Raw genomic sequence first — 22,289 nt, forward strand, 5'->3', positions numbered from 1 at the left:
TTCTGCTGCGATGTTTTTGACTTGTCTTACAAGCCATAGCTAGCCCGAGAGAAGCAGCAGCAGATTTCCTAATCAGTTCTCAACCCGTACAAATTATACCACTGCTTCGTTTATGAAAGCAGCCCAGAAGTGAGATGGCACAAAGACAGCTTCAAGACATTTTGGAATTCAGCTCCCTCAGCGCTCACCAGAATGTAATCTCGGGCCCAAAGTTCTGATGCTGTGTGCTTCCTGCCTTCCGGCCCCCACAACAAATGTTTGGGTTGGTGCACAACTGCTGCCAGTATCCCTACTTTTTCTTTTCCAGACTCTCCAGTGGGTTAACCTCCATACTGGAGTATTTCTCAATATGACAGCAGTGGAGCCAGAGCACCTGTCCAGAGTATTTTGCCACAACCCCCTTCAGCCTCTTCAAGAAGCATCCGATGCAAAGCAGCTAGTGTGCACTTTCTCATTTATGTGCACATCCATGATGACATCCAGTTCTAGCAACGAGACAGATGATATCCTGGCAACATTTTTTTCTCCAGGGCTGATTTCCTTTGAAGAGAAGCACAGACAAGAAGTTACGGTTTTATCAAGGGAAGCAGGGTCGCATGCCACGGCCCGGCCAGTCCCTGTGTGCTTTTGTTCCCCATCTACAAAACCGAGGTAAGAATAGTACTAGACCTTGTGCTGCGAGTACAGAAGTAGCAAACAATGTCAGGTGCTTAGCAACTTCATGTAGATGTGCACATGCATACTGAACACATCTGTAGGACCCAGTGGGACAAGATGTGATGACCTGCTACTGATGGTGTGTTCCTTGGCAGCAAAACCAAGTAATTTTTGGTATCACTACAGTAACTGAGACAGAAATTCAGTTTTACTATGGGGTTTTTGTTGCCTGGCACCCTGCAATCTTAGAAAACTAAATATTGGTTTTAATCTTCTTTTCTAGTCTACATCTTCATTAAGTATCCCCTTGTAATTTAAAGCAATTTGTGGCAAATGCTAATACTGCTTTGGGCCCACTTCTCCCTGTCAGCTGTATCTCTGTTAAATTATGCATTTCCATCTGGAAGGAAAACCATACAGGACTGTAGGCTCCTCCACTTAGAGTCAGGAATGGAGAGGGATTTAATTAGATGCTCCGTGGTTGAGAAAAGGACTAGAGCAAAGCCTGGGTGGTCTGTGGAATCTTCCACTGGAAAACAAGGCTGCAAATTGTTCGGTACAAGCCTGCTTCTGTTTGCTCATTTTGTTTACATTGTTTGTACTTACAGATTAAAATAGACAGTTACTAGGCAGATAAACAGGGTTTCCTCCCATGACAATGCTGTGTAGATGTTCAGTGAGCAGCATGGGACAATATATGTTGGTGCTTCATTTTTGGCTATGGCATCCCAACTCCTTACGTAACTTGAAGCAAAACGATTTTTAGCCAGTGCTCCACAGCACCTAATTGCTAATGTTTCCAGTCTCATCCTTCCCATCTGTAAAATGGGGATAAGAAAGCCTTCTCTCACTGGGAAAGAGAGAGCATCCAGCTTGCAAAAGGAATAGCTCTCCACCTCCTACTTGGCAGCCAAGGCCGATGGACCCAACACACGCAGTTCCTCTTGTCACCGGACACCTATACACACTTAGGCCACCGACCAAGTCTTCAAAAGCTGAAGTGTGCTTAGAAGGCCTGAATCAGAAGCAGAAAATTGTGATGAGCCAAGCAACTCTCATCTACACTTAACTGTGAGTCAACTCAAATGTAGTGATTTCAGTCATGTGCCCTTTCACAGTTCAGCTGAACTTCAGAACATAATAGATGCAGCTTTAAATAGATTTACAGTGCAGATTGCTGATTTGAGTGTCTGGCAGATTAATTTATTCCTCATGGTTTTTCTGTTCCAAAATTCAATGGATTCCATATTTGTAAACGAGGGAATGCAGAAGACTAAGTCAGAAAGTGGGCTATGACTGGAACCAGGCTTATTTATTAACCTATTTTGGTTGCACGTTAAAGAAAGGAAGCTATTATGCTGTTGGTTTGTGGGATGCTAATGGGCACTCTGGGCATAATTACCCTGTGTTGGTGCGTGAATAAACCCCACTGATAGATAAGTTTTTCACCCGAAAGTAACTTTTTCCTTGAAAAGGGAAGATAAAGAAAAAAGAAAGAAAGAGAAAGACAAGGGAAAATGAAGAGGGAAAAGATGAAAAAGAAAAAAGAATGAGAAGAAAAAGAAAAAGAAAGAGAAAGAGAAAGAGAAAGAGAAAGAGAAAGAGAAAGAGAAAGAAAAAGAAAAAGAAAAAGAAAAAGAAAAAGAAAAAGAAAAAGAAAAAGAAAAAGAAAAAGAAAAAAAGAAAAAAAAAAGAAAGAGAAAAAGAAAAAGAAAAAGAAAAAGAAAAAGAAAAAGAAAAAAAGAAAAAAAAAAGAAAGAGAAAAAGAAAAAGAAAGAGAAAAAGAAAAAGAAAGAGAAAAAGAAAAAAAAAAGAAAAGAGAAAAAAAAAGAAGAAAGAAAAAAAGACCTTGCCCTTTATGGTCACTTTACTCCTTCATACCACATCTTTGGGTAGGAAGAGGTTAAACGCCCAACAACATTTTTCTCTTCTTAGCAAGTTGCAGAACTGTACATCAGACACATTGTCTGCCAAATGCTTCATTTACTACCAGCTGCATTTTTACTTTGTTGAGAGATAGCTGAAATAAAATCACTGTTCTTTGTGCAAACGGCATGCTAAATAATGTATGGCTACAAGATTATTAAATAGCAAAGGCATTTGATAATATTAGAGTCAACCACAAGTCCCACTTCTGCTGATGCACAGAATTTTGAGTAATTAGTCATTGCACGGAGTGTTGTATTTATATCCCCTTGAGCCTCAGACGTTAGGCCACAAAGTCAGGAGACAAAGAATTGCTGTTATTGGGAGGACTGTTTTGGATTTATTTATATTCTAAGGCTTTATTTCAGTGTCCACTTCACTCCTCTGGCTCAGGCTTCCTCCAAACCAGAAGATACAGCTAAGTCAGAGAATTTTAGTGTAAACCATATTTTTACAGACAAGACCTCGCAACTTCAAGCAAAAGAACTTCAATGAGCTTGCAAAGCCCCCAAAGAAGCACAAGTGGCCTGAGGTTAAATGACAAGGCTGGGAAAAAGGCCTCCTAGGTTCTGTCCTGATCTCTAACAGACTCCTCATGGTTTACATGCAATGCATTAATAGCAGCTCCAATTTATGGATAGATAAATTGGGATACAAAGAAGACAAGTAACTCTTCCAAGGATTTACAGCAAGTCTTTGGCAGAGCCCTGCAACTCTTACTCAGTCCTTTGTTCAAATCACTAAACCACACTGCCTTCTTTAGACCACAATTACTGCACAGGCCCGAATACTGTGACATATCTAAAATTACATAGCTGTACGCTTATATGAGGCTCTTTTAAAATAAAGATTGTATAACATCTTCAGAGTTCAACATAAAGCTGCTCAGTGAGCACTCTGCTTCTCGAAGACAGCCTTTTTAATCCTCTCGCATCATAAAAGAGCCAGATCTAATTCATTGTAATAAGAAATCAGACAGAAACTTAATAGCATTTGAACATAAAACATCTGATGACAAATTCACGTTGTAGCAATGAGTCCTCCTTTTGGAGCACTGACATGAAAAAATAATCGTAGCATTTACGATTATGACAAACAACGTGTATCATCCAGCTCTGAGAATGCTGTACAGAGAAGGACTGTACAGGATGAATTATACACCCGTGTCAAATTTCAGGCACAACTGAGTAGATTAAACTGTGAATTTTATCACGTCTCATAAATGTGCTCTCTGTTTATAAGCATGTCACCTCAACCTGGATCTCCTCAGCTTTTCGCAGTAGGTTGTGCACCCTCTGTACCTGAAAGGCACGGCCAGACAAGGAAGATGCTGGTAGTACAAGAAATTTCAAGGTTGTGCTTAGAAACACTGAGAAGTTAAACATCCCAAGTTCTTGACAAGATTTAAGAGACAGCATGGACTTGCTGTGATTGCCAGGGCACCACTGTGAAAAGTGATTCCAAATTTTCATCTAAATATTGTGCGCACAAGCGTCTCCATCTGCCTGTACAGAGAATACATCTGTGCCGAAGCCAGATCCACAGATTCCTTATCTTTGGATTGTAAGCATGCAAATGCAGGACTTTTGTGCACACACCTGCATGTGCAGACCTAGAGGCTGAGCAGAAGCCGATGAAGAGATCTTAAGGAGAGCAACTGCACTGTGTTTATAAAGACAGGATGGGATGGAAATTACGAAGTCACCCCAACTGATACAAGCACGTATGGATGTTATTCAGCTTCTTGATCCAAACTGGGATCTGGAGCAAGCCAAGGGTTACAAAAAGAAACCCTGGAGTGCTTTCCTCCTCAGAGTGACCTCAGTGCTGCAACCTGGAAATGCGGACTGGCAGCGGGCAGCTCTGCAGTCCAAGAACACCCCATTTCCACTAATGCCTTGCACAGGAGACATCCATCCTGTGCCAACCCTGAGGATTGAAGCATGAATCCTAGACGGAAGACCCACCTTCACTTGCAGGGAGCAATCAGAGAGAAAAGCAAAGCCGTGAGCCCCTGGGTGCTGCCCCAGAGAGAGCAGCCCCCGGCCACGGGCTGCCTTACCTCCTGAGGAGGCCCGGCATGGCCGACCCTCTGCAGCCCACAAGCCGAGTGCTCGGGGCTCCAAGATGTCCCGATAGCCTTCCCCAGTCCCACCTGCATGTGCCAGGCTCGAGCTGGGCCTCTGCTCCTCCAGGGAGTGTGGCAACCTGGCAGCACCTCGGGGGCTCAGCTCCGTCCCCAGCCACCACCTGAAGAGCTGGGCTTGCCAAGATCCCATCGTGCTGTTTCGCTAAGATGGAAGGGAACTAATCTCAGTGCTGGCCGAATGCCAGCTTGGGGTAATTACATTCTTCTGACAAATTTTTCTTGGCAGTTTCAATGGAATATAATTAGTAAATGTAAATAGATGTAAATAGTGCTGTAAATTACACTTTGCGTGATTGTCAGGAGCAGAGGAGGCTCGCAGGGGCAAAGGGGCAGGAGGAGCGGAGCAGCGCTCCCCAGCAGGGCACTGCCGGGACACGCTGCTGAGGGTTACGGGAGCAGCAGATGTCCCGATGCAGGTTCATCGTGTGCTTCATCACACAGATCATCCGCTTCACCTCAAGTACCGCTCCGCCCCAGCGGTGTTTGGTCATGTCCCACAGCTGTGCCTGCACGCAGCTGCCACGCTCCACCTCAGCTGTGCTCGTGCTCTGGCAGCAAGCCGCTGGGTGCCCGGTGTTACTGATTTCCATGAAATGCTTATCAAATTTGTGAATGGTTTGTAAAACCTGCTGCTACCGACTGAAGAAGAAGCGTCATATAAGTGGAATTACATAATTCTCTTTCACGGCTATTTTAATGCAGCTTCATGTACCTAATTTCACATAAAGTAGAAATAGCTTCTACCAAAAATACACGCGTATTTTTAACTTCATGTAGTCAAGTAGATTTTAGAGCAACTATATAAAGTAATGAAAATAGATTCTAATGTATGCTTTCGGTTTCTTATATTATCTATATATTATTACATGTTATGTGTCAAGTCTCTTACGTATTTAATCTGTTTCAAATACAAATTGATATTGCTAATGGGCTTAATCAAGTATTTCTTTCATACAGAAAATTTGAGGATCATTTTTCAATAATTCACTTATTTTTATTTTTCTTCAAAATTTGCAAATATAAATAGCTAGCAGAAGCCAGTAAAATGAAGGGAAAGTTTATTTTCCTAACAAAAGCTTGTTGCACTATTGAGCTATAACAGGAGAAACAGATGTTTCAGCTTTACAATACCATGTCTTGCAAAACTTCCTTCTAAACGACTATTCGTGCTCTACATGTTTTGGACTGTGCATGGAGAGCTCTGCTAACAGTCCTGGGAAGCATTGCATACATTAGTAAAGCCCACATTAAGATAATTAGTGCTAAAAAAAATCAACAAGCCCCCTTTTTTTTTTTTTTTTTTTTTTTTTTCCTTTATAGTATTGATTTAGTGTGGGTGAGAAATGCCAGATTTTCGATCTCGAAGATTCATGTTCCACCACAGAGCGGGAGATGGAGCCAGCTTTTCCCAGTGTTCTGCCAATAAACTCTTGGATTAACCATCTCACAGGCTAGAAGAAATATTCGAGCTCTATGGTCTATTGATGCTTAGTCTCTTTGACAAACCTATGAACATAGAAATAGGAGGCACACTACCTGCAACAAGAAATCCAAATTCTTTATCTTTGGGGCTGTACCTACCTAAATATTTTCTCACAAAAGAAAAAAATTCAAAATTTCTATTGACAAAATGATCAGGACTGAAAATAAGCTGCAAAGATGACTCTACCAGTGGCAGTATCTATGGGAAACTTTCTATGGTAGAATAGGCCTTTGTGGTTCATTCTGTATCTTATATATATATATATCCTCTAAATTGCAAACTCCACTTTAATGCATACTGTTTTCATAAGGGCTCCGTAACCTTTTGCAAATCCTATGATGGGTTTTGTACATCATTTAACTCCTCGTCTGACAGTAACTTTACCTTCTGCAAATCCAAGCAATGACAATATGGATACAGACATATAATCAGATGTGATCCGATTATGGCTGCTTAAAAAATTACTGCCTGATCCCTCAAGATGCTGAAGGCAGGGCTGTTTAAGGTAGCACTTTTTGTTTTGGGCTAAATGGTAGGCTAAGAGCATGTGCATGACCAGCTGACTACTCTTTAGATGGGTATTTATTTGCTACCTTACGGCTCGAGCTTATTCCCCTGGGAAAGGATCCACTGCAGACATGCATATGAGAAGAGCAATGTGTCCTACTCAAACGTTTAGTATTTATTTCAGTTATAGAGCTATCCAGGTTAGCTGAGGATGACATTATTTTGTTTGGTATTCAGAAGGGCTGCTTTAAAAGCACTTGCTTTCAGGCGAAGTGATAATCAGTCTAAGCAGTGTAAGACTTTTATAATGGAAGGCCAACACATCTTTTTTCATTCAGTCTGCAAGAGTAAACTGAGCACAGCTGTTTTACTGAAAACAACCCACTGGTATTTAAGTAGATTAACAAAATTAACTGTGAAAATCTTCTGCTATATGAAAGCCAATAACCTGTTGGCCACAAGGAGGCAGGGCAAGGATTCAGTAAACTCAAAGAAATTGCTTTTACTTAAAAAAAAAAAAAAAGAGAGAGAGAGAGAGGAAAAAAAAAAAAAAAGAGGAGCATTAAATTAGTTCAGTCATGAAACTCTGAACTGCTAGGCAAGATAAAAAGCACTTTTCAGCCACAGTGTGTGGTTTCAGTATTGCTGTTTTAATCCAACAGCAGCAAATATCTTAAGATATCAAACAATAGTTGATCTGGCAGTAATTTTCTGCTTCTTTTGAAGAAGCAGATCACACATGCTTTTTCTTCATCACTTCTGTGTGATGTACACTAAAAAGAAAGACTCATACACTGAGCTCTGACAGGGTGGATTTACCAACTCTGAGCAAGAAGCCATACGGCCAAGTTTGCAAGGTGTTGCTCCCAAGCCAATAAATCCTAAAGCCTTTCACTCTCTTGGCACGTCTATTTCTGGGCCAAAAGCAGCCAGAGGCGGGTAGGTGTTTGTAGTCCCCTACAAAGTAAGTGCCTTATGCGCAGTACAGTACGGTGATGCCTCCCTTAACCAGAGCTTTAGTACATTCCAAAATCAGCACTAACTTCTAAAAGACGAAAGGGGCAAAGGAGAAGAGTAAAGCCACAGTATGCCTGTTTCAGGGTTAAACTGAAAAGGATTAAATAAATTTAACAGTGAAACAAAGCCTTCCACAGTATCAACACATCACAGTCCAGATCTATCAGTGACTTCCTGTTTGAGAAGAGACTTTACTCCTAGCTCTGCCACTGCGCTACCAAGATAGGTGATTTCAGTCCCCTGTACCTCTTGCCTCTGTTTCCTCATCTTTTAAGCTGTTGCTTTCCTCCTTTGCAAAGCAGTATGAGGTCCATGGATAAAAAAACATGCTACAAGAACTAGTTATTATTAATGCAATTCAGATATGGAATGCACCAGATGGTAAAATCTCCAGGATTTTAATGAACTATTGTAACAGAACATATGTAATATGACGTTATTGTAACAGGCATTTAAATGTATAGTTAGTACATACAACGTGACCTGCTCTGCTCTCAGTAACTCCACTGGAATTATTTTGGATTTATGTCAGATAATACTAGGAACACAAAATAGCCCCATATGTGCAATGTGGTAAGGTTTTCATAGCAATACAATCTTAACTATTGCCTGTCCTGTTCTTCCTTTTTGCTGGGGATACCCTAATGGCAAATAATAAAATGTCTCTGAGCAAGTATTCCTCACCTACCACCATAAAACAGTTAAGTCATGAAGCAGCAAGAACTGTTTGGTTTTATACTATATTCTGTAAAAATCATGTCTTTGAAGCACCTTATGCTAGATTGGTAAGTAATTCATACTTGTATCAGAAGAGCCAAGCATTCGGTTTCAGGCTGCGAGGGAAGGAATATCTCCTTTCTCCCACAGCACTGGAGTTCTGGACATCATGAATTATATGACTGGGCAAAGGTGAAAAAACAGGACTGCAGTTCAAGCCACTGGCATCACACATTACAGTCAGAGACAGGTACTGACTTCAGTAAAGAGGATCATGGAGATACTATCAGTATGTATAATAATTCTAGCACATCTACAATACAGACTATAAAATTCAAGTGAACTGACATTTAATATATGAGAGGCTGGAAGCAAGATATCAATTTCACATCATAAATTAGCCTTTGTACTAGTGCCCAAAGATTTGGCTGATTACTCATTGCTTTCCCTTAGTGCTTAAGCAGTCTTTTCCAAAGCAAGACAGTTAAACCACAAAAACGTACCGTAGTGTCCACAGCTCTGACCTTCCCAGCAGGAACGTGCTTTGGAATGGGTTCTTCTACTGATATCATCACGCAGCCTTCTGCTCCAAGAGTAACAACTACAAGCTTACACCCTCTTTCTAACAGCATGCGTCCCACCTTTCCAGCATCTTCAAGGTTGCCAACTGGGATGCCCGTTAAAATTTCTGCCTGGAAAATAACCCACGCAAATGAAAATCATAATGTGACAGCATTCATTTTTGGACAACAGTTGCATCTGAAAAAAGCATTTAATATCATTTAAAAAATGTGTATTATGGGATGATCATGAAACTACTTCCTATGCTGATATTCAGCTATGTCATGCTCCTGGTTTGAAATCAGCGTGTACTTCAGGCACAGCAGAATAACAGAGAGCAGCCTAGGCAGAGACACAGGAGGCACGGGTTCTGTTCCAGCTTCTACAACTTGCTTGGCATGCTACCTTGAATAAATCACGTTTCTCCCGCATGCCTCAGTTTCTTCATCTGTGAAATGGACACCATGACATAGCCTTAGCAAAAGCATTTTGCTGTCTAATGTGAAAAATGCTACATGGCAACTCAGTCACCATTCTTGGGGGATATTTGTCACTAAATAAGAAATCTTTTTTTTAAATTCTCAGGGCTCAGCTAGTGAGAAATCACTAGGGAAAGTCTCTTTAAGGAAAAAAAAAAAAAAAACCAACAAAATTGCTCAACTTTGACCACTGTATTTACTTTAATATGTATTTTTAGATAAGAATACCTAAAAGTTATCTGAAATTCTCTTTAGGCAAAGGCCCATTCCAAGATTATTATATATTTGTGTTATGGACATGTCCATAGGCCTCTGTCAGGGCTGAGACTCTTTTGTGTTGGCTCTGTACAAACACAGATAAACTCTTTGTCTAACAGATGGTGACCTTAAGTCAACTTCTCCCAGTTGGCTCTTAAAATCAATCTCTTCTAGTTCCACCCAACTAAGAGCAAAATTTCCCAAAAATCTGCAGTGAAGGCTCCAGAATAAAACATCCTTTTCTTCACCTCGTACATTTTCTCGATGGCATCCCATTTTCCAATGTCATGCACTACTTCTTTTGGCAGAGGGTGAAGGGAGGAGGAACAGGAAGAAAGGAAGAAAAAATACAGTGAGTTTTATCTGAAACAGCCTAGCAGGCAGTACTCCTCCTGCCTACTAGAGTGTGCCTTCAATTTTAAGTAAACTGGCACATTATATATTGCTGTCTTTCCTAAATCTTATCCTGCTTGCTTGAGAAGAGGGAAGTCCTACTTTATCTTGCACTACAATGCTGCTGGTTCCTGAGAAATGGAGTCTGAAGTGTTTTCAGATAATCGCCTATTAACTGGGCAAAACTTCCCCAGTCTTGGGCTTTATTTTCAGTGAACAACTTTGGAAACTTTTCACCAGCTCCGTGTCCTGACCTTGCTGCGTGGACAGCTCAGCTTCCCGGGAAGCAGCTGCTGGCATATTTTAAACCACCTTGCTCTGCGTTGCAGAAGCTTGAAATCGGTGCACATATTTCTTGCCCAAATGGACTAGAAACCGTGGAGGTTGAACAACTGCCCCCTGATGTACGGGGCCATGCCTGTCATGTAAGGAGAGGCCGGGCAGACAGCTGGGGACAGGAACTACTACAGCCATCCCAAGCAAGCCGCCCCCAGTTGTGAGTCAGAGGCCTCACAGCTTGCCACTGTCATTTCCTGTGTTTCAGCCTGACCCAGAACAGAGAAGCCACCCTTAGGCTCTGAAGGGCCAGCGTATGCCAGTACGCGGCTTAGGCTTTATATTATCATGAACAGAGTGCTTACTGGTTTTAATTTTCAAACCTAGAGGATCGAGGCCCGCAGTCCCTACTGAGACAAGCACACAGGCCTTTTCGGGAGCTGTCGGTCTGATAGCTCTGAGGCAGAACGCGCTGTGGCGGGACTTGGTGGGTAAACTCATGCTGCAGGGTCAAGGTGTGGTAACACGTAGGCACAATCTAAAACTACTTCTTTTAAACCACACTGAGCTCAGGCAAGAATACAATAAGCTTTAGATTATGAGTAGGGAACTAAACGTACCCCATTTTCTTCTTGGCATGTCACCACACTGCTCAAATTCTCTTGCAGTAGGAACTGTTTTGGCAAATTAAATCTATTTCAGTTTTTAAAAGGGTATAAAAGTATTTTCACATAAGAGAATTTGTTTCCAAAAACATCTCACACAATTTTTTAAATAAATCTTCCTGCAAGGTTTGCAAGGAAACAGTACACTAATAGTGGCTTTGGAAGGACTAGATAATAAATAGTATTAATATACGTATACTCTAATACCTAAGTGTCTAAAACATCTGTGTCTTTTTTTGAATGTTAAGATCTCTGGAGCAAGAACTGTGTGTTCCTGTATTCACAACACCTAGCACAAGAATAAAAAGGCATTAACAAAGTGCACACACAAATCCTTGAATGAAACTGGCCAAATGAATTTCTAATGTACTTCACAATGGGCAGTAGTTCCAAACTTTCTACACAGGGTGCAAAGTCTTCAGGAAAAAAAAAAAAAAAAGTGAATTTGGTCATGGAAAAGAAATAGTCAATCTCATTTGGGTTTACTTAGCTGGTATTTACACTTCTCTACGCTCGTGAGCAAGATAAATGAAGTACTTGAATATAATATTCTCCCTAATGAAACACACATTCTGTCTGCTTAGTAGCAATGTTGTACCCTCTTTGTGACAGCGGTATCCCAAGCCAACAGGATTTTTTGGCTGTGTAGTGAAAGGGTTGTTTTGGGGCTGACACGTGAAAGGTTTTGCAGAAATCTTTCTGTCTTTATCCTGTTTATACCAATAAACAAATTTATTTTGAACCAGACAGAGTCTGTATAAAAGTAGATCGTCAGCTGCTTGAAACCATTATCATCTAAGTCATCTACGGCAGGATGGTAAAACTCAAAAACACTGGAACAAGCTGGAAGAACCATAAAAGCAGCAGAAGCCAGACAGATTCTGTGCCAATAATTAGAGATTGCGGTAAATGTCAACTGATGTTAAATACTGTGGTGAGCTTTTAAGTTCCTCCCTTCAGTAGAATCTTATTTAAAAAACAAACAAACTGTGGTACAATTGAAGGAAATAACTAATAGTTATGTAAAGAAAAAATTAAATAACAATACTAAAAGCTCAGTGTGGACATTTGCCATAGTACTGTACAAAAGAACAGCAAATTAAGAAATTTATTTTTTCTGTAGCTAGTCTCACAAAACTCCTCAGTTAAATGGCCCTAAAAGCAAGAGGACATTCCACAAACCTGCTGTCAGAAAAAAAAAACTTTGACAGTTATTACATAGTTAATCTACAGAGAGTTTTCTTAATTTCGTTTACACAAGTAGAAGAAAAATTTAACCGAAGCCTTTACATTTAACTGTTACAAAGGTTCTTGGCCATGCTCCTCATTATTCTTCGTTAACTCTCCTTGTCTCTTCGGGCTGTGGAGTCTAGTCACAGTAAGCTGACACAAACCAGCCCTGCTACAGAAAAAAATGGTGCTGCTTTCCTTTCCACTCCTGTCCACATGGCTCATTCTCTTCTGCCAGCACAGCTATTTGTGTGGCCAGGAAATAAAGTGGATTGCAAGGCAGGACTGTGTTAAAATTAACCCCAAAGTAAAATAAGATAAAATAAAACAATTGACTCCTTTCAACGGCAGCACTAGTTTACACTGGTTAAAAGTGATAATGAAACTATGATATGAACCTCTGCCAAGCGTTCCTAACAGTGGTGCATTGGGGGCCACCTGTGGCTTACGCAGCCGCTTTCAGGGAGAAGTGCTGGATCTTCCACTTGGCATTCGTGAGACCAAATCTTTAGCACAGCCTAGTTTTAGGATCCCTGGCAGAAGTAAGACACTGACATACTACAGCAAATCCAGTGGGAGGCCAGCAAGACAGTTGGGGGCCAGCACACAGGACATATGAGAAGAGCCCGGGAGACATGGGTCTGTTCAGCCTCAAGAACCTCCAGCGAAGGGGAGGGCTAATTGCTGGCTACAACTACTTAATGGGTGGATGGAGAGAAGAGGAAGCCACCCTTCCTGAAGCTGCAAAGGGATAAGACTACACGCAAGTGGCACAAGTGGGAAATTCCAATATTAGGAAAAACTTCCTCACCACCAGGGTGATGCAGTACTAGAGCAGGTGCCCAGAATGGGTCATAGGTTCCCCATCCTTGGTGATTCAAAACTTGACTGGACAAAGCCCTGCTTCACCAGCGTGCTGGACTAGAGATCTCCAGATGTCTGTTCTGACCTCCTGTGATCCTCAACACATATAAACCGTTGAGATGGCAAGAAATGTTAATTCTCTGGGGAGCAATCCATCTTTTTCTTTAGTGTCCACATGGCACCTAGCACGATACAACTTTGCAAACATTGCCAGGTACTACTGGAACAGAAACAATAAATAAGAATAGGGAAACCGCCACTTTTTAAAGCTCACTCGTCTAAAACTACATACAACAATTTAAAATATTTTTAATTTTTAGTATTTAAACACAGTAAGCCAGTTGGTTTCAAGCTTGGCTTGTACCTTAAGAGATTTCTTTGAAAATGCCAGAACAAGAACTTGATCTCATTTATTCTAACACATGAAGAGTCCCAACGAAGTAGTGAGACAGATTTGGTGTGTAAGCAAGATCAGGCCACAAGCCAAGCTAATTCCAGTTGTTTCAAATTATAATTTTTTTACATACATACATGCCAAAAAACTTATGCTAGAATAATTAAAAACTGATTGAAATGAATTGGCTTGAAGCTATTCCCTCCCCTCCCAAAAGTAACATCTTTCATTTTACACTAAATATGGGAGATTTCATAGTTTCCAGAAACTGATAAAATAGGGTTTAGAACAAAGTTGGAATTCAAATTAAAATATACTGTGAATTACTAGCAACTTCTGTGTAATGAAGAAATAATAGCTTTCCTTTACTTAAAACACAAAAGGCAAACACATGAAATGTTCTGGAATAGTTTAATTTTAAAGGACCTATTTTTGTTTTGACTAGTAGAGATATCAATGATTATTTTCTTAATAAATACTATCCCTATTATTAACCTCTCTATATTAATAAGTAGTATTTTAAATGTCCTAAACTGATACATTTTTATAAGCTTGATATTCTCTGGCCCTTGTAGAAGTCAGTGCTGCCTACTGATTTTGGATATATTAACAAGAATTCCCATTATTAGTATTTCTTCCAGAAATTATTTAACCTCAACTAATAGACAATAGCACTTAAAAAGAAACAATAGGACCCTATTATTCTTTTGTATTATTTTTACGTATCTTGCAGCTTCATTTAACAAAATTTGCAATGAATTTATATTTAGATGTACTTTCTACCATCAAAACACCAAAGTATTCTGTTAGCATTTAATTAAATCTTTGCTAGGGCTTTCTTATTTAGATCAGAAGTCAGATACCCATTTTACATTAGGAAGAAAACAGTTCCCAGTGTTGCATTCAAAATAGCTCGGCACACTAAATCATTTGCTGCAACCATTTAGGAGTTTTCCTTCTCCTGAAGGGCTCTTTCGTATTCTTTGAACGGAGAAGCAGCTGTTCTTCAAAACATTTAGGACCAAATTCAAATTGCTGACATGCAATATATTTTGGTTCCTAACCTGCAGGGCTATGTAATTGCACGCACACACTAAAAAAGAAAAACAACACATGAACTGTATTGACATTGTGGTTGTGCCTAGAGCCATACTACAGCAAGGAAGCACACAAATACATGGGAAAAAAAATGGTAAGTACTCTGAAGAGCTCGTCTTGTGCAGGGTTGTCTCTTTTTCAACATTTATAGATGACTGAGAAGAACAACCATTGGTTTTCACTTAGATGATATTGGATACATTTATTTTTCATTAGAAGAATTAAGGGAATGGAGAACTAGCACATTCCTGCACAAACCTCAGGGATTAGGCTGTGCTGCATCTGGGAATTAACAAACTAGTCTCAACAAGCTTGATCTTTCTGGGAAAAGATAAAACTGAACTACAGGCTAAGCAAAGAAAGAACTGATAACCTTGCAAGATTTGTTCTGAGTTTTTGTGTTCATGAACCACATAAAAAGAAAGCAGTGTCAGACATAAAAAAAAAAAATATTATTGCAACAAGCAAGAGTGAAAAGAACAGCTTGTGAAGAGCCTCCTAGACAAACTAATGGTAGATAATTCACTGATAGTATAATTTTGTTTGCTTCTCTCTAGCACATAAATCCATAAGAACAAGCTGTGCTGTTATACCAGATACTGCATGGGATTTCATTAAATCCTAAAGCATTTAATGAAGAACAAAGTGTGATGCATTTGATACTTACATGTTTAGGACCTGAAATCCCATGATTGCCTGAAAGTATAGCTGGCATTTTTAAACTTTTATTCTGTGACAAAAGAATCGCAAATTAAAGCTGCTGACCTATGTGGAAGTAGACAACAGAAATTTCTGACTCAGTAATAATTCAGCTAATCACAAGGACTATCCCCTTTTACTCATCTTCAGCAACACAAACACTCCACACAGTCTATGAAATGTCTGAAGCTGAATGGCTAGCTTTCTGTTCTGCAGCTAACATAATCTTCTGTTACAAACATATCATTCACATGATATCCACAAAGTACAGGGCTTAATCATTTAAAGGTATTTCTTGATGAACATGAAAGATAGGGGCATTTAGATAAAAATATGTGATAAATACCTGTAAATTTAAGTGCATAAGAAAGCCATACCAAGCAACAATAAGAATCAGTGTAAATTTAATCTTGTCTTAGCACGTATGTCTGTGTTATAAAGTAATGTTTTAAAAACAGCTGACCGGAATAGCTCTAAAGAATTCATCTTTAAACCTGAGAAAATTAAGAGCTATTTATAGGGCTTATTAAAGATGAAGTAGAAATAAGCTATTTGTTTTCTGATAGTACCTAAAAATACCAAATAAAAAAAGGGCATCCAAAAGGGGTAAGGCTCAAACATAACTAGGGCTTTGGCTAGAAGGAAGTTACTTGAGACTTTGAGATGGAAAATGGAGCTGGAACCAATGATTGCAGGAGAGCAGCTGTAAGCAGTATATTTGATAAATTTGGCCACAGAGAATTGAAACCAAACCAAACCAAAAACAAATGCCAAATCTACAAAATAAGAAGGGCCACAGTAGGTCAGAGCAAAGGTCTATCTTATCCAATTCCTCTTTTCTGACTGTGACTGCTAGCAGATACTGAAGGAAAGAAAAGAAAGGTATAACGATCTTTTCCCAGTACATGTTCTGGACCAAGAAGTAACTATTAGTTACTTCTTGATTTAAGAAGACGAAGGAAATGCAGATGTAATTGGCTGAATGGATAAAATTAATGTATTTTGAAAGAAAAATCAACATTTTTTTAAGATTTGTGGGATTAACTTATTGCTTTTAAATGCCATGTAGAGATGTGACTAGTAACCTTTATTTGGGTATGTAAACATTTATCTCTATATAAAACTTCTCAAGTGCATACATTACAGTGATTTGAAATTAAAGAAAGTCATGAAAGAAAACAGAAAACAGATGGCACATGAATATATAACAATTACTAAAAGAAAAAAAAATCAATCTTGTGACATAAGAAAAACAAATGCTTCATTTTTCCTCTTTTCTCAGCAAAAAAGAAAGGAAAAATGGCAATAGTTCATCCCTGAACATCAATTCAATAATAAATCAGACATGGAGAGGATGAAGTCAAACATAATTGATTATTAAAAGTCATGGTAATGTAATTGATTTCATTGTAAAATCTGAAAAGGTTACTGTTAAAAGCAAAGGTAAATGTGCAATTATGTGCAATTCTGTGTTCTCAGAATATGTTGTAGAAGTCCCACAGCCGGTCTGCGCTCCTGTGATATGGTTGGCAAGAATTTTCATAGGTGTACCATTTCCATAAATTCAGAAGAGATAAACCTCCTCAACAGTAGAGAGCGTATTTCTGTACCTGCCTGTGCACAAAGTGATCCCAGACATCTGCAAATGGTAATTACTTTTTAAAAGAAAATAGCAGAAAAGAATGCAAACTGTACCCCCAACTCTGCAGGTGGGTACAAAGGTGGATGAGCGAGCAGGGATCTATTATAATTATACACCTGTATTTCTTGTTCTCCAAATAGAAGTAATTTTCTTTTCTCCATGTGGTGGTAATAATACACACTGGCTCCAGCAAGCTAAACTTCTCAAAGAATGTCTCTTTCAAGACTGTCCTCTAGCAATAACAAAGGGAAAACTTTAACATGTGTGTTGCAAAGAGCAATGAGAGAAAAGTCAGGAATAGACGAGTAATGAAAAACAAAGTTTTGTTTCTAACATATGGGGGTAAGTTTTCTCAGGGAAAAAAAAAAAAAAAAGTAAAGTAACTAGTGACATTATGAAAAAAGCAAACAACGAATGACATTTACTAAATCGGTGGGAGAGTATGGGTGTTCTCAGCCCCACATGTGTGCCATAGCACCATTTAGCCAATGCAGGGGCATAGTCCAGGCATAAGTGTTTTCTGAAAGCTTGAAGAAAACACCATATGGGTGTCCTGAAAAAGAATAAATACTTTGCCTTATCATTCTCACCATCACATATAATTGAATTCCGATGGCTGTTCGCGTCTAAGCCACAACTGCTATTGCTGCCAGTTATACTGGAAACTTTGCCTTCCAGAGACCTGAGACCACAGCATCTCCCACCTTGTAGGAAAACAGCTATTCTGCTAATTCCTGAACACTCTGGGGTATGAGAAATTGGAGACACGTACTGAACTGTTCCAGAATAAAAATCAGATGTCAATTTGGGTTACTTAAGCGCTTAAATGCTACATGACTCATGAACTGAGGACTTCTGATATAGTTTGAAATGAGTTCTAATGGAAACTTCAAAAGAGGGTAACTGAGCCTTGACAGACATTGTCATCAGACAAAAAACCAACCAACCAACCAAACAAAAAAACAGAAAAAAAAAACAACAGAGAAAACAGGGCCACACTTTTCTCTTAGCTCTGTACCCTCCTCCTCACCCACAGGTATCATGCTCATTGCAGAAATGTTTGCTGGAGATAACTTGAAATATGATCAGGGCATGGCTTCTATCTACTGTGTTGCTTCTCACACATTCCTGTTTATATAAAGAGAGAGTGAGAGGAAGGAACACAGCATGCATAATGCTAATAAATAGGAAATTCAAACGAAGGCCTTATGAGCAGAGCTTAATTTGTCTCTTGTGACAAAAATAATTTGCTTTGGGAGAAATAACACACTTGAATTAGAGAAGAGAGGGAAAGGAGGGAAAAAAGAGAAGAGAAAACATTCAGTTGAAGGGCCAGAGAAACAGATTCTCTGCAAACAGATCTGACAGAAAGAGGCATACGAAGCTGCTATTTACCATCAAGTGCAGCATGCGTGCATCACCTCCTGGCAAGCGAGTTTCAAACTGTCAGAACACTGTGGCTAGCGCGTTCCTGCTAATCATATCAAGGGACCGCAGAACAAGGACAAGGATCTATTTTAATATTTACCACTCAGTCCTAGCGTTTTAGAAGTGTCCTTTTATGGGTTTGTTTTACTCATCTACTTGTAAGGAAGGCCAGATACAACTTTCCCGCTGGAAATGATTAATTTAATTTTGAGTGCAATCTAAAGGAATACTCCTCTTTGCTCGCTATGTCAGGGATTAAACTTGTCACCTCCGAAAGGTCTATGGGAGAGGAGCACGGCTTAGTTTTTCTGCTCCCTATGCCACATTTCTGAGAACAGAATCCCTCTGAAATTTTACTGCTTAAAACTCCTTCTTTAGTGCAACATATCATCATTACCTCAGTTTCATTGCAGCAGAAGACATCAGAATGAGTATAGAATTGTGGATCTAGGTCAGCAAGGGCTGGAGCTGGATTAAATAAAGTCTTTACTGAAAAAAAAAAAAAAAGAAAAAAAAAAGGTCTAAATTTCTAGTATTTTAGATTCATTGGCCATCACCTGAAACATCAATGTGGCTAGTATCTTCCAAGATTGCATTCGCAGCCCCCAGAGTTTAGGATTAAGCACAAATGTCTCTCATTTTCTGTCTTCCCTTTATAGACTGCTAAACGTTTTGTTTATTATATTAAAATTCCTATCTAATTAATGTGCAATCACCTGACACGATGTGAACATGACAGAAGAATAACAGGAAAAATAAGCAAGACATTATTAATTAAAAAAATACCAAGGAAAAAAATCTTAAGTATATACAATTTGTTTAACTAATGATACTTCTTGCAAGATTTTAATAAGTATTACAGGAATGGATTTATTTCTAGAACTTTTTCTGTGTTGTTATCTGCATTCTGTACATGAAGAAACAGGGGTATAGAGTAATGAAGGACATGTCCAGACAAGGATTTAAACATGCTTTTTAACGTGTTACCTAACTTGTTCAAACTGCCACACTGTAAAACTCCAGTGTAGACACGGTGCTGTATATTTTTAATGTTACCTGGCAGAGCTAAACCTTAACTTAAGACGTAGTAGAATAAGTTAGTTAACTAACTTGAAACTGTAGCCTAAGGCCCTGTGCAACAGGAGGAAAGGTTTGTCATGAGGACAGAGTATAAGTGACTTACTCACTGTTCACACAGGAAGTCTGCAGATTTGGTTTCTCATTTTGCCAATTGTATGATTAATATTTCTGTGTCTTAACCACAAGACCATCGTTTTCATATAATGCATACTCTCTTACTTTAGAAATACTCCTTTATAGTAAGTGATCAAATCTTCCAATTTGGATTCCTAAATTTTCAGTCCTAAATGCCTCTTTAGAACTTAAGTTATAGCACCAAGTAGTAGTTATAGTTTCAGACACCCTGAACACTTCCCAATCCCACTTAACTCCCTAAAGAGAAAGATGTTCAGAGGCTTCTGACACCTCTGTACCAAGAAGTTTAGAGAAGTTTAGAACTTTATCATGCCTCTCTACCTGTCTTGTTAAAAAGAGTCTTATTAAAGCAACAAAGGCATTTATTCAGAAGTCAGAAAATGCCAGAATTAGGATTTCCAGTAAAATCTTAATTTGGCTCCCTTATATTATTACAATACGGTATGTATTATAATAAACTCTTTAATTATATGACCACATACCACTGAAAAACAGCATGTGATCACATAATTAAAGACTGCAACATAATACATATGCAGAAAGGAGACACATTAAGGTTTCACAGGCAACCTTAACTCTTGCATTTCCTATTTTCTGAATTGCAACCCTAATAAAGTTTGTTGTTTTTTTTTTGGAACATAAATATTTAAGGTATACTTTCCTGGGTAAACAAACAAACGAAAGAACCAGCACATGCTGAAAAACAAAATCAGTTCTCTGGCATCATACTGACATATACGTGGGTCATGAACAGCACTGGCAATGCTCCAGCTTGGGCTTTAAGTAATGCAGACTCATCATGAACAGGGTGAAATACGTTGCTATTATTTCACTCCCGTATTTAATATCTGCTGAGCAGGAGGGAGATGGAGGAACCCCAAGATTGTCCTTCAGTCTGTGAAGAAGAGTAGGGCTTGTGAACAGGGTAATCTGCTTGGTCCCACTTAGGAACACCAAATTATTTTCTACCCAATTTCCTTTTTGTCATTTGCCAGGATCCATTCTCCTCACCTACTTTCCATTCTTTATGTACCCTTGCATAAGCACTATGCAATAATAATAATATGCAATAAGTAACCTTTTTCACTCCATCTTCATCACATGTCTTTACTCTCACATGCCTTCTTTTTCCCCACTTCCAGTACCTGCAGTGCTAGTCTCCCTACCTCTATCTCCATATTCCTATCTCTATTCAGTGAATCCTATTCATTGATCCTCTGTGGTTCCCCTTTCAGTTTCTCTTGTTTCTTCCCCTGCCATCCCAAAACATCAAGCAAATTCCTCTTGTGCTTCCCTTGTCTGAAATTTACTCTTCCTCCACACCATTCCAGCCCAGCTTTGTCTCTTCTGCATTCAAACCAAGCAAGCTTCTGCTCTGCATGTCCTTGGCCTACAAGCAATCTGTACGAGTATAAAAGAAGTCAGCTGCTTGAAACCAAAGTCAGGAACTACACTGAAAGTCATGCTATCCAAGTGGGCAACTCCCTGTGTGGACAGACTCTCAGGGGAAGCTAGCTGGGAAGCTCTAAATATTTTCTCAAATCTTTGTTATGTGAAAAGTAGCAGATAACCCAGGTAGCACATGACCCAGGCAGACTTCCATACTGTTGTGGAGGCTTATCTTTAAAAGAAATCTCCCTTGGTATCAAGTCTCAAGCAAGTTTCAAAGTAGCCAGTATACACATTTTAAAAGTGTGTAGAGTGGGAGGCATTTTTCCATGGCCTGGTTTCTGCAACCACTATGCTTTGGCAGAAATTTTACAAATAATTTAACCACAGAAAAACAGCTGGTATGAAAAACTGCAACCCAACATTAAAAAGTTGAAGCACATGAAAAATAGATCCTTTACTTGCAAGTGACATGCAGCCTTACTAGCTGAGGCTGCTTCCAGCCCTGGTTATGATACATTTCCATTTTTCCCTTCAATATTAACAGGCTGGAGTTATTAGACGTCTTTTCTAGAGTCTGGCTTTACAGAAACTGAAAACTGCTTTACAGACTTCAATATACAGTAACATTTTGCCCATCTATGAAATGTCCCTCCTCTTGGAAGCAACCACAGCTTCACAGCATGCAGCCCTTTTTTAAAAAAAAAGAATTTTCCAGTCAGATTTCCACTACAGTTTATACCCACTTAATATAATTCACAACCCTTTCTTCCTTCTTTGCTTTTCTTCCCCTCGAGACTGTCACAAGATCTTTAATAATAATCAGTGCCACAGTAAGAGGATGTCAGGAGACGAGATGTCTCCATCTCTAGCTTACAGACCCAGGTGATGTTCACTGAATAGAAGCAAAGGGGTTTTGCTTGTGCATCCACATTCTTTCTCCATCTTCTTGTTTATTTCTTTCAGTGAGGATGAAGAAAAACAAGCAAAAAAGAAAACTTGAAACAGTGGTTTGAGGCATCTGGGTATGCATCTGTTGAACAAAAATAGTCTAGTGCACATCCTAACATCCAGTACTGCATTATACATGAGCGGATTGCGGGCTAAAAGAAGGGAAATTGCACTAACAATTTACAGTTGGCTAAGGATAGATCTTTACAGTGCTACAAACTCAGCTGTTTACTTAAATCTGACTGCACATGACATGTGAACATGTGTAGCCTGTTGCTTTAAAGCAGAAGC

At 39.3% G+C, this 22,289-nt stretch overlaps 1 protein-coding gene across 1 annotated transcript in view; it reads right to left on the reverse strand.

Moving 5' to 3' along the window:
• Positions 1-22,289, reverse strand: part of RBKS (ribokinase) — a 67,234-nt gene that overhangs the window by 10,471 nt on the left and 34,474 nt on the right. The window contains exons 6-7 of the mRNA XM_084514840.1: positions 18,841-18,932; positions 8,960-9,148 (exon numbers count right to left, since the gene is read on the reverse strand). Of these exons, the coding sequence (XP_084370966.1) occupies positions 8,960-9,148; positions 18,841-18,932 (281 nt within the window). The remainder of the gene's footprint in view (positions 1-8,959; positions 9,149-18,840; positions 18,933-22,289) is intronic.

The sequence above is a fragment of the Aythya ferina genome, assembly GCF_964211825.1.
Source record: "Aythya ferina genome assembly, chromosome: 3".
Lineage (NCBI taxonomy): Eukaryota > Metazoa > Chordata > Aves > Anseriformes > Anatidae > Aythya > Aythya ferina.